The 17,299-nt window shown below is 38.7% G+C and overlaps 1 protein-coding gene across 1 annotated transcript; it reads right to left on the reverse strand.

Annotated features, from left to right (window-relative positions):
• Nucleotides 1-376: 376 nt before the first annotated feature.
• Nucleotides 377-3,084, reverse strand: LOC121461952 (lysine-specific demethylase 2B-like). Its single transcript, XM_041673332.1, is given in 3 exon segments — nucleotides 377-485; nucleotides 903-2,271; nucleotides 2,274-3,084. Coding segments are annotated over 3 exon segments (2,289 nt in total).
• Between the last annotated feature and the right edge of the window lie 14,215 nt (nucleotides 3,085-17,299).

The following is a 17,299-nucleotide window of genomic DNA, read 5'->3' on the forward strand; positions in this document are numbered from 1 at the left end:
ACGTTGACACCAGAAGCCTTGGCATTTCAAGGAATAGGGTGCCCCAAACAAAGCTATCAACAAAAGCACTAAGCTCAGGCTTCTAAGAGAATTTCTCCAAAGCTCATCTTCCTTTCCAACTGCAATGTCTTCTAAAGGCCGCTTTAGAAATGGTCCAGAAAGCAGTGCAGTCACGGTGCAGAAAGAGCAGAGGCAAACATCTGGCTCACTCATCCCCCAAATGGGTAGTTGAATGGCTTCTCCCTTGGCAAGAACTGTGTCCTGTGGTCTTTTGTTCCGAATTCCAAAGGGAATATAAGCCCACTTGTGTTTGTAGTCTTTTCCCCTCCCCGGCTGTATTTCCCCAACCCTCCATATTTACATGCTTGTCTTGGAACTAACTTAGTTTTTGAAGAAGTTTCTCTTCAACTTGCCCAAAATGAACACTCACAGACATTTCAGCTATGAACTGCTCACAGCCTTCCTTGGTGACTTGCTTGAAGTACCTCAAGTCAATGATGGAGGAAGGTCATTGGTTAAATAAAAAGAAACTGCTTGGCTCTCATTGGTTAGAGATAGGTGGGAGGAGTAAACAGAACAGAACGCTGGGAGGAAGAGGAAGTGAGTTCAGACTCCACAGCTCTTCTCTCGGGAGCAGATGCCTCAGAGAGAGATGCCATGCCCCACCCCCACCCCGGGGCAGACAGACGCGATTCAGCTCCAACCCAGGATGGACCTAGAATCTTCCCGGTAAAACCGGTGCTCACAGATTATTAGAGATGGGTTGATCGGGACATCAGAATTAGCCAGTAAGGGCTAGAGCCAAAGGGCCAAGCAGTGTTTAAATGAATACAGTTTGTGTGTTGTTATTTCGGGGCATAAGCTAGCCAGGCTGGGGATGCAGCCCTGCCGCCCCTTATTACCACAAGTCAATATGACAAATATTTCCACAGCGTTTGAAGAAGACCAGGCACTGGTCAGTGACCTTATTGCAGTCTAATAGGTTTATCTCTGTCAGAGAGTCTTGGGTGGTAGTGCCAACTGCAGTGAGCAGATTGATGGAATGGTCAGTGACGTGGTTACAGTAACTGAGATGGAGCTTGGATAGCAGGGGCATATGGCGGATAATGAGCCGCAGGGAGGCATCTGTGATGTCCAGGCCAGCAAGGAGCAGTTCTACAATGTTCCGGAGCTTGCTCCGATTGTCCATCTGACCTGGCCTGTTGTCTGTGGGTGGGGACAGGAGATCCCGCATCTGGGCATCCTTTAGTCCTTCTACCCACTGGACATCCAGGGTCTGGGGCAATGGACAACTGGAGCTACAGAGGGCTGAGACAGCAATCCATGAGCAGCCGGACAGCGCCAAGTCCCGGAGCCCAGGCAACAGGTTGATGAGCCAACTCAGTTGCTTCTTGGAGATATTGGTCCAGCTGAGGTCAAGGGAGACAGGCTGTCGCCGGATGATGCCACTCAGCATCAGGGGCGTGATGGACTTGCAGTGGTTCAGGTCAATGCGGATCCACTACCGCTTATCGCAGCACCAGCGGTTCCAGGTTCTGCAGACCTGCATGCAGAAACACAGGTCTTGGTGGCTGAGGTAGCTGAAGACTGCCATCCACACCTCCCTGTGCATGACATGGGCTGCTCCATCGTCAAGGGGCAGCGAGTCAGGTGGAGGGCTGATGGGTGGCGGCCGGATCACATGACGCTCCATCTGGATGCACTTAGGTGGGGGCCGGGACGTACCACAAGGTGGGCTGCGCAGGCCAGGTCTCAGAGGGTGTGGTAGCTCCCGAGGGGTGCCGTTGAGCCCCTTGCTGAAGTAGTGGGGGCGCTCGCAGTGGCTTAGGGGCCTCTTTGGCTCCTCGTTCTCACTTTCGGGCTCTGACTTGATGGGCTGGTGGGTCTCGTGGGCCAAGGTACTCTCTGTCTTTTGGATCTTGTGGTTGAGCTCCTTGCTTAGCTCTTTGCTCAGCTCCTTGTTGGGAAGCCTCTGTTTCCGGCGCATCTTCGCCTTTTTCTTCTCTTCTGGGCCTTCAGCCCCTTCAGTGCTGGGCCCAGCGGTGGGTGAGCTGGAACGTGACTGGTCACTCGCCTGGGCCTTAGGAGATGCCTCAGGCAGATCGTCCTCTGTTTCCTGCTTGAAGCGCCTAAGGGGTTGGTTGGCCAGTGTCAACCGATCCTCAGTGTTCTTCCAGGACCACTGCTTTTTCCTGAAAAGCTTATCTTCTTTGCCAGGTTTTAGCTGCTGCTGGAAGTAAGTGAGACTGGATCTCCACCAAGGGCTGAGACTGGCGAGAGGTGAGAGGAAGAACAGGGGGACATTTGAAACGTCCAGGCTCGCTTGCGTCCACTGAGCTCTTGGGGCTTCTCATATTTCTGTTTCTTCCTTAGGTGCACATCATCAGACTTTCGGCGTAGGATGCTATCTGCAGGCACCTTTTTAGGGTGTTCATCTGACCTGCGACGGGGAGCCTCTTCAGACTCACTCTTCCGCTTGGCAGGCTCCTGCCCTTCCTTGTTGTCCTGATTCATCTTCTGCCTCTTGAGCAAGGAGCCAGGCAGGTTGGAGGCATACTTAAAGCCAGGGCCACGCTTTTGTTTCCCGGTCTTGCCAGCATGGTTACAATTCGAATGCTCCCAGCAATTGGGAAGCTCATCGTTGACCACACCCTCTGATTCCTTAATCTTAAGGCATCCAGGGTGGATGATCTCGTTGCAGATGGAGCTCTCCATAAGCATGAGGTTAAACTTGCCTTCTTCCTCTTCCACTGTTTCCTCCTTCCCTGCCTCGCCACACACAAGGCACATGGCGGTGTGGGGCAGCACTGGCGTGATGCACTGCAGCATGATGCAGCTCTGCTTCATGCGCCCAGGGCCTCCGAATTTCTTCATGTCCTTGCAAAAGTGACACTCTCCGCACTCAGTCCCTAGGCAGGCCTCGCACTTGAGGCATCGCGTCCAGCGCCTGCGAGCTCCTGCTGTTGTTCGGTTGGCAGCCAACTTCACCGCTGAGGCTGGGACCAACTTGCCCTTAGGCCGACCCACCACCCGGTTCTGGTCGGGCTCCGATTCATAGTCGTCTTCCTCGGCGATCACCGACATGGCCGTGGCTCATGGTGGGCCCAGACTCGAGCGCACTGACATGGCTGGAGCGCCGCCGCCGCCCGCAGGGAGCCGGCTAGGCTCTTCCTGGCTAGCGCTGGGGCTCCGGAGCGGTGAGGAAGCCACAGCCGCTGCGCGCCTCGCACGCCCGCTCGGAAGCAGCACTCTCTCTTTTATGATCACAAGACCTGCTCTCCCATGTGCCCCAGGCAACAATCAGTTCTTCAACAATGTTAACATTGTGAAAACAGGGGCACCTCTTTCATGTGCACAATTTAGGAACAGAACTTTTCCATGCAACCCTCAATCTTCTGTAACTCTGTAGCCCAGTCTTGACTCAGATTCAGAGATTCATCTATCTCTTCCTCCAGAGTACTGGGATTAAAGGCAGGTACTACCATTGCTAGACTTTTTTTTTTTTTTTTTTTTTTTTAGTTTCTTGTATATTCTTGACACTAATCCTCTCTCAGCTATAAATCTGGCAAATATATTTTTCCATTCCAGAGGTGTCTCTTCAAGTGATTAGAGGTTTCCTTTGTATTACAGAAGCATTTTAAGCATTTTAATTTCTTAAAATCTCACATGTTGACTGTTGGTCTTATTTTGGGGACACTAGAGTCCTATTTGTAAATTCCTTACCCAGACCTATGTCCTGAAGTATTCTTCCTGCTCTTGTAACAGTTTCAGTTGGATCTTTGGTCCTTCGGGAATTGATTTGTATACAGGGACAGAAAGACGATATGAACCAGAGGTAAAAAGGGACCAGAAAGCAACAATGCCTTCTGGACATGACAGAACCACTGCATTCCTAACTCACAGAAGTTATAGTTGCCAGCATGATGCCTGCACAGAATCAAACAAGTCAGCATGTCAGCGTGGATGGGAAAGGAGATCAAAAGTTGCCATCCCCGAATGATGAGCTATGGCACTGTCTAGCTTCCAGAAAGTGAGAGATAGTTTTCTTTCTCTCTCTCTCTCTTTTTTTTTTTCTTTTAAGGGTATAGATCTCAGTTGTTTGGACTTCTTCCATTGGATGGCTCTATATCTAGGAATATTTATGATCAGGACAAATTGGCATCACTAGGCTTTAAGTTAAAAGAAGACATGGTGCTGGAGAGGTAAAGGGGAAGGAGTAGATGAGAGAAGGAGTATAGTTGGTTAATATGATCAAAATAAACTATGTGAAATTTCCAGAGATTATTAAAACATTAAGATATTGTTAAACAGAAGAGAAAGAATAAACAATAGTGTAACGGCATAAACGAATGCAGACAGATTGTAAAAAAATATATATAGCTTTAATGGAGAAATAGACTTACAGAACCACCGTTCCCGCGGAGACCAGGAAAGCAGAAGTAAGCGCTGTGAGCACCCTTGCCAAATTTAGAGGCAAACATTAGCCCAAGGCAAACATACCCCCTAAGGGGCGGGACTTATCCCTACACAATAGTTGAACTATGTAGGTTAACATAGACATAAATGATGATATTTAAAGAACATGAAATATGTATCTTCATTCTGACAATTTTCTATGAAATAAAAAATTTTAAAGTAAGTTTTCCTTCATATGTAGGTTAATATATAGATAAAGAGCATTACTTGACTGGTTTATTAGTGGTCAAAAACAGTTTTAAATGGGAAAATAATGATTATCTGACACTATGTTTGACATGTAGATACTGTTAGCCGTAGAAGTATTGTTCTAGTTTTCAATAAAATTCCAACTAGTTGCAATACCAGGTAGAGTTTAGAACTGCTGTCTCTCTACTCAACAGGCATGCTTCTTTATCTTAAGGTGTATTCTTATGATGGCTTCATTCACAAGAATACTTTAGTGGCTTGATTGTTTCTTACTTAAGGTTCATTTATTTATTTTTTTTATTTTTATTTTTTTTTGTTAAAAAAATTTCTGCCTCCTCCTCGCCTCCCATTTCCCTCCCCCTCCTCCCACTCTTCTCCCCCTCCCCCCCACTCCTCTCCCCCTCTCCCCACTCCTCTCCCTCTCCCCCCACTCCATTTTCCCTCCCTCTCAAGTCTGAAGAGCAGTCCGGATTCCCTGCCCTATGGGAAGTCCAAGGTCCTTCCCCCTCCATCCAGGTCCAGGAAGGTGAACATCCAAACAGCTAGGCTCCCACAAAGTCAGAAGGTTCATTTATTTTTATTTTATGTGTGTGTGTGTTGAATTTGCATGTATGCAGGGTCACCTTTTGTCCTTAGAGGTCACCAATGAGTGACAGATCCTCAAGAATTGGAATTAAGGATGATTGTGAGTTGCTTTGTATATATTTGGAACATACAACTGCAACTGCTAAAAGTGTTTATATCAACTAAGCCACCCCTTTATCCCTTTGATACAAATTTAAGTTTAGCATGTTAATTGCTGTTTTATTTGGTAGATGCTAAACTAAATTATATATTATTTTCCATTTACTTAAGAGTTCATTTATTTTGTTATATCTCTGCTGTTAATCTTTTGATCTTAATAGTGATACATTTTTCTGTGCTTTCCCTTTCTCTCCCTCATCTTCTACCCTTTCTTGTGACCCTCATGCTTCCAATTTACTCAGGAGATCTTGTCTTTTTCTCCTTCCTGGATCCATGTATGTCTCTCTTAGGGTCTTCTTTGTTGTCTAGGTTCCCTGGGTTGTGAATTGTAGACTGAAATTTCTTTGCTTTATGTATAAAAGCCACTTATGAATGAGTACATATTATATTTGTCTTTCTGGGTCTGGGTTACCTCACTCACTATGATCTTTTCTAGATCCATCTATTTGCCTTCAATCTCAAGATGTTATTGGTTTTTACTGCTATGCAGTAATCCATTGTGTAAATGTACCATATTTTCTGGATCCATTCTTCAATTGAGGGGCATCTAGGTTTTTTCCAGGTTCTGGTTATTACAAATAATGCTGCTATGAACATAATTACACATATACCCTTGTGGTATGAATGAGTTACCTTTGGGTAAATACACAAAAGTGGTATTGCTGGGTGTTGAGGTAGATTGTTCCCTAACTTTTGGAAAAATTACCATACTGACTTCCAAAGCATTGGTACAAGTTTGCACTCCCAATAACAATGGAGAAGTTTTCCCTTTACCCCACATCCTCTGTAGTATAAGCCGTCATCAGTGTTTTTGATCTTGGCTACTCTTATAGTTGTAAAATGGAATCTCAGTGTTGTTTTTATTTGCATTTCTTTGATGGCTAAAGATGTTGAGCATTTCCTTAGGTGTTTTTCATTCATTTGAGATTTGTCTGTTGAGAGTTTTCAGTTTAGGTCTGTACCCCCCTTTTATTGTATTATTTGTTCCTTTGATGTCAAGTTTCTTGAGTTCTTTATATATTTTGGAGATCAGTTCTCTGTCTGATATGGATCTATTTACATTCTACTTTTTTATATTTTTTATCTTCTTTGTCAAAATCAGGAGTTTATAGGTATGTGGTGGATTGATATCCAGCTCTTTGATTTGATTCCATTGGTCGTTTTGTCTGTTTTTATACCAATACCAGACTGTTTTCATTACTATAGCTCTATCGTTGAGTTTAAAGTCAGGGATTGTGGCTCCTCCGAAAGTTCCTTTATTGTACAGGATTGCTTTGGCTATTCTGTTTTTTTTTTTTTTTTTCTATATGAAGTTGAGTATTGTTCTTTCAAGGTATGTGAAGAATTTGGTTGGGATTTTGATGAACATTGCATTAAATCTGTAGATTGCTTTTGGTGAGATTGTCATTTTTACTATGTTTATTCTACCTACCCAAGAACATAAAAGATTTTTCCATTTTCTGCTGTCTTCTTTAATTTCTTTCTTCAAAAACTTAAAGATTTGCCATACAGGCCTTTCATTTATGTGGTTAGAGTTACCCCAAGATATTTTATGTTATTTGTGGCTATTGTGAAGGGTTATGTTACTCTGCTTTATTTTCCAGCCCATTTAACTAAAACAAAAATTGATGAAATCTAGCAGGAATGTAGATGGCAGGTAATTTTAATTTTAAATTTTAACACAGACGTAGTAATACCAAATCACCTCAATGTTTTTCTTTTTCCTATTATAGAGTATAAATCAAAAGATTTGTAAATCGTATCAATAATTGTGTTTTTGTTGGTAGTTATTAAAAGAAATGGCAAGAAAAAAACCTTTGCAACTGAGAAGTCATTTAAGAGTTGGACTACTATGTAGACAGTATATGTAATTATTATCAAGCATTTCTTGTACTTTTCAGTCATATTTATGTAATTATTTCAGCTCATACACTGTCTCTCTCTAATATGGCAAGTATTTTACTAAGAGCCTGAGATAAAAGTGAATAACTGACAATTCTCCACCTTCCAGTCTTTAATTCTAAATGAAATGTTTTCACTTTATGCTAATTATTGCAAAAACAGTTTTCTTCAGTAACAGCAATTTTTGTGAACTTTGCAACTAAGTGACACTAATCTCTGTTTCTGTACCTTCTTTTCAGGATGTTTCCAATTCTGTTGATGAAGTAAATCATATGTGATTATTTTCAGAACCATCTTAGTAAATACTGTTTTCCTTTTTTTTTATTTCTGACATTAATTTATTGAATAAACTTTTATTCAGCTTTTAAAATAAATGGGTATTTATAATGCCTGGACAACTATAGTCATTTTCCAATGAGTATTAACAGATTCTTTTTAAATTAATTTTAAATATAATTTCATCAATGTCAATTTCTCTTCCTTCTCCTATTAATGATGCCCATGTGCCAGCAGGATAAAGTTCAGAGCAATTAATTTATAGTAATATCTTGACATTTTCTTTTTCCTTTGCTCATTCTAACTTTATTATGCTCTACATATGACAAGTTTTTCTGAGAAAAGTCTATTTAAGTAACCACAAGTTTGCCTTTCCATACTGCTAAATTGAAAATTTCTTTCTAACACAAGCTACTTTCCCAGTCTTCTATCACTTAGAAACTCTTCTTCTTGTATGAAGAACACTCTGATCATTCATCTTTCAACATCTCTTAACATATTCATATCTCATTCTTGTTTTGTTTATAATCCATATCTACTGTATTTCCTTTGTGTGTGCCTACTAGGTAGTAAATATTGTTAAATTTTAATTTATTTTATTCATGAGTGAGGTGACTCACAGAGATATTTGTAAATGAGACAAAAATAAAATTGAATGGCACCATTTAATGAGAAATTTAGCATCACATGAATGAATGCTGACAAAAGAAAATAAAGGTAAATATACCATCTATTGGCAATTAAACTCCATGATGATCTACATCATACACACATTTAATGGAAGTAATCATCCTGTGAAGGTAGGTGAGCATATTCTCCAAGCAGAACCTATCAACCAATAGAATCCAAATTCCCAATTAATGATAACTTTGACAACCTTTCTGTTACAAAGAATATGGATGTATAAATGTTCATTTCTTTAAAGAAATTAGGAAAGAACTTGGTAAAGGTGGAATAGGTGTAATTCTAGTTTGGTCAAACAGCATATTTTCTAGTTTTTGTCATCTCTGTATATCTGTTAGAATTTTATTCTCAAGATGAAACAAAAACCAAGAAACATAATACGTTAACATGAATGGTCAGAACTGTGTCAAATATAACCCATTGTGCTATATAGTTTCTTCTCTAGTTAGAACAAGGGCTTCAGCCCTTTCCATTTTGCAACATGAGAATCATGAATAATTAATAATACTTTGGAGCCAATTGCTTTAACATACTGATAATAAAAGAGACGGGTACAAGTATCTCTTTAAATAGCTCTTAATGGAAAGGTTTTATCTATTATCACCCTTTAGAAACAGAACTGAGATAGTGATAACCACACCAATATAACCAGGACTGCTTAAATATAATTATCAGTCATCCCCCACTGCAAATGTAGACTGCTGTTTCGTTCCCTGGCTTCTCAGACCTGAATAATCACACAGAAATTAATTAATTACAAGACTGTTTGGCCTATTATCTCAGGTTTCTTATTAATTCTTCCATCTTAACTTAATCCATTTCTATTAATCTATATATTACCATGAGGCTGTGACATACCAGTAAGATTCTCACATCTGTCTCCTACAGCAGCTACTTGGTGTCTCCTTTACTCTAACTATTCTCTCTATATCCCTTCCAGCCTGGCTATAATCTGTCCTGCCATAGGCCAAAACAGCTTTATTCATTAACCAGTAGAGGTCTTTTCTGTCTAAATAAAAATGAAGGTTTTAACTTTAACACAATAAAATTACATATACAAAACAGTTATCAAGAATGAATTATAGTTACATTATTATCCCATTTACATTTGGTAAATTAAGAAAAATACTTTTTCATCTATCCTATCTTTGTGAGTCTAAAGTTTTATATCAAATTTATCTTTTATCATAACTAAGGAAAACTATAATTTGAAAATCTGTCTTCAACTTTTCAAAGACCCCAGAAGGATATAATATTACATAAGTAAACAGGAATAGCATTGTAAGCAACTTCCAAAGTTCTAGAATTGATAGACATCTAGCTGTCTGGACATTCATCCCAAGTTCTTCTGTAACACTGGGGCATCCATCTTCAGCCTACAGGCCCATAGAATCCAGCCGGCTTTTCCATGAAGCAGGAAATTCGAAGATCTGTTCTGCCTTTTAAAGACAAAGGTCATCAGTTTCTTTCTTCTGTGTCCTGCAGAATGTCTGGCAGTCAGAAACCCAAAAGGACCATCCCATCTTTTGGAAAGTTCAGCAGTCTCTTTTCTATGGGTCTTGTGTATCCAGTTCGTACAGCATAAATAAAGCAGTCCATGCAAGAGCTATTTCTTGCCCAAATGACTAGTCTTGTCACATTGAAGGCAAATTACATAATGAGTTTCTTCAATGCCCATCAATCTCTCTGAAGTAATTGGTATTGCCAGAACCAGACATGTCTCACCATTGAGAAAAGTCAAAGTTCCTAAAACCTGTTAAATGCCATATTCTATAGGTCCTTGAAAGGTTCGAAGAATACCTATCCATCTGAAATAAATCTCTGTACTAGAAAATTTGACTAACATGACTAAAGTTTGACTAATATGGACAACAATCTCTTAACCTGTATTTCTTAATTATACATTACATTTTTAAATGAGCTGCATAAGAACAATAACATAAATACGGGCAGAAATAAATATAAACAGTATAACAAAATCAACCCTATGTTTGTATCAATAGACCAAGATCCATAACAATGCAAAGCATTCCTTTCTTTATCCTATCCCTTTTTAATTGAAAACAAACTTTTATAAATAATCATTTTGGGAATTTGGGCATAATTTTCTCCAAATGTTTCCTGCTGTTTGTTTGGGGAAATAATTTTAGGTTTCATGGAGACCTTTCAGGGGATCTTATTCCATAAAACTACATTAGACTGGAAGGAATCCATAAGTTCTCATCTTCTGTGGAAACAAAAGCAGAACCTTTTCCAAAGTAGCATATCCTTAGACTCAAATTTTGAAATCAGTATACCTTTAAAAAATATACGTTGGTTCATTTTAACAACCTGTACAATGGAATGTCTCTCTAGGTTAACTCAATCACAGTAAAAAAAAAATATACAATAGTATACATAATCCAGACTCTCTATATTTTCCATCTTTCCATGATTTTTTTCTCTATTACTCTTTTTTTTTGACAGGGTTTCTCTGTGTAATAGCCATTGCTGTCCTTGAACTAGGTCTTATAGTAACAAACTCATGGAGATCCACTTACCTCTGTCTTCCAAGTGCTGAAATTAAAGGCTTGCACCACTACCACCTGGTTTGTTCAATATTTAATTATCTTTACTCCTTTAATAATCTATGACATTCTGTATTCTCTCTTCTCTTTCATAAGCCCATGTACATTTATCTAACACTGTGACTCATTTAGAGGTCTTTTCCATCTGAATTTCTATTGCATATCTATCATCATTTTTTGACCAGGAGTGCCATTTTTTAAATGCTAAGTGGACATTGCTAGGACCAACTTCATGACCCTGCCTGTTGGCTCTGTCCCATCCATCATGGTGGAGGTATGCTCACCACCCCAGCTCCAAGGATACAATGGCGGCTACATCACCATTAAGCAGCTAGCAGCATGCTGCTCACAAATCCCATTTAAGAGCAGAACCTTCCCAAAGAGTGAGAGTTCCTACTGTCAGCACAAACCAGGAAGCTGTCTCTTAAAGAAACCATGCAGTTTTGCTGGTAATGCTGAGTCAGGAAGCCTTCTCATAAAAAACCCATACTTCTGCTTGCTTCCAGCAAACAGAGTCTATCTGGAAAAAAAAATGTAGCTACTATGAAGTCATGCTTAACTCTGTTCTTTTATGTCTAGAATCCCTTGTCAAGCTCTCTCAGATTTTATGTGGTTGTAGTTGGCCCACATTGTCCCCTACATTACACCACTGAAAGCATTTTTGATGTTAGTATGTTGAAGATGAGGTTGATGTTTAATCTTTTATTAGAATCATCTTGAATAAATTCTATTCCTGATTATTTACCACCAGTTTTCTGATTGAATTCTGATGAGAGAAAACTTCAGAGATCCCCAAATAGAACCATAATCTAGGACTAGGGTGACATACTGGTTGTGTTTTGATTAGCATTGTTCTTTTTTTTTTTGAGATAGTGTCTTATATATCCATGACTGACTTAGAACTCATGATATAGCTGCGGATAATCTTGAATTTATAATTTTCCCACGTCCACCTACCCCAGATTGTTTATTAAATGAATGTCATCTATACCTGGTCTGCACAGTGATGGAAATGAGAGCAGAACTTTGTGAATACTAGACACTCACTCAGTAAATTGTCATATCCCTAGACCAGAATAGTGTTTTTAATTTTGGTTTTAATTTTTATTTCTATTTTTAGAAAGTACTTTTAAAATAGCATTAGCAGAGTTCAAGCTACTGTTCCTTGGAGAAATGCTTGACAATGAGAAACAAACTACAAATCTGATTTCAGAAATGTTGTGGATTGTAAAGAGTTAAGGATAGGAAAGACACTTAAATATTCCTATGTTTTTAAGTATTAATTGTGGTGGTAGATGGGGAGAATAAAGAGAACCATGTGTAAAGACTTGTAATGTAAATTCTTAAAATGGTAGGATACTCAGGCAGGACAGAAAAATACAGTGAAAAGTCTAGTCTTGAAGGACTTAACAAAGCTGTAAAATTAGCATAAGGAAAAACCTATTGGCAAAAAGGAAAGCACAAGTACTTGTACCTTTCCCACTGAGAGGAACTAAAGCGGGCTAAAGTCGGTGTCACAAGTACAGAGATACTCCAATGTGTCCGAAGGTGATCTCTAATTCATCACATCATGTATAGCTCTGTTGGATTCTTAAGAAGCTAATGAGACATGTCATGCATGAAGTAAAGAAGTACACTTAACAGGTAGAGCATGCATGAGTGAGTGTGAGCTTTGAAAACGACCGAGAAAGCCCGTACTATGGGTGCATCACATACAAGTAGCCCTTCTTTCCTATAGTGTTTGCCCCTTGAGCTACATTAGTCAATTCTATTTCAGTGTGCTGGCCTGTTTCCCATTCACTGGACTCATTCTGTGTTTTAATAAACTGTCCACTTCTGCTTTTGTCTTATGTCTCTGCTCCATTGCTTGTTTCAGGACATAAGATCCTAGAAGAGTTCCAGCAGTGTCTCCGGAATTACCATATTCATTCTTTGAAACTTCCTTTCTTTACATCTTTGGTCCAAATCAACGGTCAAAATAAAATTCTTTCTAATCTAGGTCTAAACGTCCTTCTTTTGCCTTTCTAGGATAAATGTTAACACATCCTCCACTTTTTATAAATATAGGCAACCCAAGCAATCAAATCACTAAGGTTGTTTACTCAAATATTGTTCTCAGCTCCAGGTACACTATTGATCATAGATTGTTTGATGTTGTTTCAACCCTGTCACAGTGTCAGTTATTTTGATCATTGGAAAAACCTTACACAAACTTTTGATGGTATAATTAACGGGTATACTGGAGAATTTCATTTGTTTGAAGATAATCCTATTATCAGTATTTAAAATAGCTAATTATCACTGTCATTTTTGACAGTATTTAGGAAAATATTATCTTCTGAAATAGTATACATAGTCCCTAATGAATGAGTCAATAAACAGCAATACAGTTTCATTTTTCTATTTATAAAGTTTGAATTGAAGACTAGAAAATTTAAATATACTGAGATGAATGTAAAATAATCTAATTTCACCCCTGTGGATTCTTACTGAAAGATGAACAAAACTTATCTAATTGCAATCAATTCATTCTGTGTCTACAGATACTTGCTTGAGGCTCACTAAGTGGCTAGATGTGTGGTTGGTGGAGACTAATATTCAGTACAGAGTCAGTATGCCTACAAAATCGAATATTCTATCAGTGAAGAATCAGACATATGGAGAGAACAAGGCACATATGAATTATAACCTAAAGGGTTGAAAGACTCACATACTTAATAGTAGCATATATTTAGCTCATACCTGCCAGGTTTATGAAAAATATCTTTATTAACCAAGATTGATGCTATAAAAGAAAACAGGACCAGGCCAATGGAAGAAAATGGAAATTAATTTAAGAATAATATAAAGAATAAAAGAATAGAGGGAAGAAATGGAGAAACACACACACAAGAAAAACAATTAAAAAATGATCTGCAGAGCTAGGCCCAGAAATGGTTTCCCTATACCTGGGCAGTAAACTCTCCTCCTCTTTAGTGATAAGGAGACATACATATGACTCTAAACAAAAACATTACTAGATTGTCCAATTTGCTTAAAAGATCATGCTCTGTCTTTTATTTGCATTTCTACTCAAATACCTGCCTTTTCACCAAATAGCATGCTAAAAATAAAGTTTTATATGCTGTTATATTTATTTCTGAAGACTCTGGCAATACCAATTATATTAAGCCCTACTATGATTTTCTCTTGTCAATCTATTTTTTTTGTTGTTGTTGTTTTAGGACCTTTAGAAATGAATGCTATTCTGGGCAAGGAAATGATGATCTTTTTTTATCTTACAATGGCTAGGAAATATGAATTTCTAGCACATGCAATCTGTTTAGGTGATTAGTCTGACCTTATTTCTTTCAGGACTCACTAGTGAGCCTTCAGGAGTATCTGCTTATAAAAACTAAAAATAGAAGAAAGGCCAGCTAATTTTACGAACACATCATCAAAAGGAAGCCAGCTCAGACTGCAAACAAAATATTTTTGAGTTATAGTCTATGGATGGGTCACCTGTTTTCCTGATAGAGTTCATCATTTGGAAAAGTAGAAAAGATATATGGTATGTGGTACTTCAAAATAATAATGACAATGCATCTACTTCTCAAGAGAAAGAAAATAGTAGACTCTCTTGGTTTTCTGAGGATGGCCTTGGGTTGTTCTTGAAAAAGTACAACACTGCACAAAATCCCATCTGCTTTTGTGTCTCTGACACATGACTTTATGACATGTTAGAATTCTAAAGACAGGAGCTCTTAGGGAACCTAAAAAGAATATGGTTTTCTCTGTTACTTAGACTGTACTATTCCTTGAAGTGAATGATGGGCATCCTTCTGCTGACTAATTCAAGCCTTCTCAGACAGCACACTGGGCATATTCAGAGAAGTCTCTTGTGATCTTACATTCTGACAGTTGGCTAATCTGGTTTCTCTTTGAAGAGAATTCATCATGCACTCTTTGTGATTGCAATTTCACATGGAAAATTTTTCCTTATCTTCTCTATGTGTAAAATGTTGGTCATATTGATCACTTCTCATGAGCATCTCCTACAACAGTGAGTAATAAATAGAAGTTTGAAATAATATGGATGACTGTAATTATATATATTACTATTCACTGGTGAAAAATCAATCAAAAAGATTTTACTCAGCTTGGGTGCAATGACAGGTTTTAAATCTTTTGGCTATTCTATATTATGTTATGCTAAATGAAAATAACGCAAACACTTGCTTATATTTTTAAATTATTATTTAGGAAGTCAACCATAGAAGATAATCACTCGCTTAGAATGTTCTGTGACCTTGGTTTGGGTTTATTCCTGTCATCACACATTTTGAAAAGAAGGAACTTTTAATCTATCATACAGGAAGCCTAAAAAAAAAAAAAAAAAAAAAAAAAAAAAAAAAGCTAGAGCCAGGCAGTGGTGGCACACACCTTTAATTCTAGCACTCAGAAGGCAGAAGCAGGCACATCTCTGTGAATCCAAGGCAAACCTGACCTGCAAGAACTAGTTCCAGGACAGGTCCCAAAGAAACCCTGTCTTGAACCACCCCTCCCCCCACCACCAAAAAGCCAGAATAATTAGGAATTTACCTGTTCACTTCAACTACTTTGACTTTTTCTGTTCCTAAAAACAACTAACTAAAGCTTTTATCTGTATAACTATAGTTTGACAAAAATAAGACAATATTATATTTTCGGCCAGTTTTTAAAATTGGTTTTTTGAGACAGGGCTTCTCTGTGTAAGAGCGCTGGTTGTCATGGAACTTGCATTGTAGACCAGGATGGCCTATAACTCACAGAGAACCATATGCCTCTGCCTCCCAAGTGCTGGAATTAAAGACATATGCCACCACTGCCTCGTGGACAGTGTATTCCAGATTAATCTGACTCATTAATATGATGACAGATACTCTAATCCTTTATTTTTTAATGTCTTGTGCCACATCATCATTTATTTAATTTCCCCTACTGTCAAACATTTCATTTTTATTCAGAATTTTTAAGGAAAACATTACTATAACAACCCCTGTAGTCAATTTAATGAATATTTCTTCTATAAATTTGGGCTACATTCTGAAAGGAAGAATTATGCACATAGTCCCCAAAGTTTGCGTACTACTGTGATGAATCCTTTGCTTGCAACAGATTATGAATTACTTAAGGAAGGTGATTTCTAATTCCATTTTTCACTTTACCTTTGTTAAGTCCTTCACATTCAAAGTGACTATGTGCCTTCAATATTTTTCTCACATATCTAGAAATGTATGGACAAGATATGGCAATAAAGTACAGGAAGCAACTCATAGGTCCCTACAGCACTACCTGTGTTCACAGGGTGGTTAAGGAGTGAGTGATGATGGCTGAACAGAGAAGCAGGGCCTCTGAGCTAGCATCCTGTGCAAGGGTTAATTCCCTCTTCCTTGTGTGTTCTGAGTTGGTAACGCCTAGGTATGCACAGAGGTGGAGTAAAATCCCTGGTGTTGAGGGACTGGGATGCTGAAACTAATAGCTTGACATCGGTGTGATCTTTCCTGTAAGAAGCTGCCTGGCTCTGTACTTATCACATCCTGACAGTGAGCAAACTCCCCAGAACTGTCTCCATCAGCAACATCTTTTCAGAAACAATATTGTTTCAGCGGCTAAGTTTAGAAATGCTTAACTTTTTTTTTCTCAGTTTGAACTTTTTGCCCTTTTCTTGCATCATATCTTTGAAAACAAATTTCCTGTCAAGTTACAGTTTACATTATATTCACTTTTAACAAGTGTCTAGGCCTGTGACTAATCCAGAGATAATTACACTGCCAATCCTATTGACAACATCGAAACACCGAAATGGAAAAAGCCTACATTTCCACTCTCTTTTCCTAATAATATTAACCTGTCACTCTCCTGCTATATCAAAAATTCCCTGGCTTCCTTCCTTAAATCAAATTGCCCAAAGCCCTAAGAAATCACATTTTCATAAGCAACTTAGTCAGGCTACATCTACACGCCTCAGGAGTGAGATTACCACATTGCCTCTATCCCAAACTTCACTTATGTGATATTAAAAACTTTGGAAACTGGCTTTATATAGGTCCATGGCCTGAAGATTTAAAGGCATTTCTAATTAGCTTCTCATGCTCTAGTTAACATGGAAACCAGTTGGGTTCCATTTCAAAGGCACCATGATGGAAATGTACATATCTCTCATTTAAGAATCCCTGAACTTGTATCTGCACTGTAATTCCATATGAATCCTCAGCCTCATGGAAAACAGAGCAAGTGAAAGAGCTATAAACATGAAGAATTTTCAAAAGATGGAGAAAAACATCCACGAAGCAATTTATACCTTGCGACCTAATTTGAATTTTAATAGGCAAACTTCTACAATAGTCACATGCTGGAAGGAAATACTGAGAGAAAAGAGTCACAGAAGACATTACCGGATAATTATCATAAAATTTAAAATGCATATTCCATTGTTCGCA

The sequence above is a fragment of the Microtus oregoni genome, unplaced genomic scaffold (genome assembly GCF_018167655.1).
Source record: "Microtus oregoni isolate MIOR12 unplaced genomic scaffold, Mior012 000023F_ref0000262, whole genome shotgun sequence".
NCBI lineage: Eukaryota > Metazoa > Chordata > Mammalia > Rodentia > Cricetidae > Microtus > Microtus oregoni.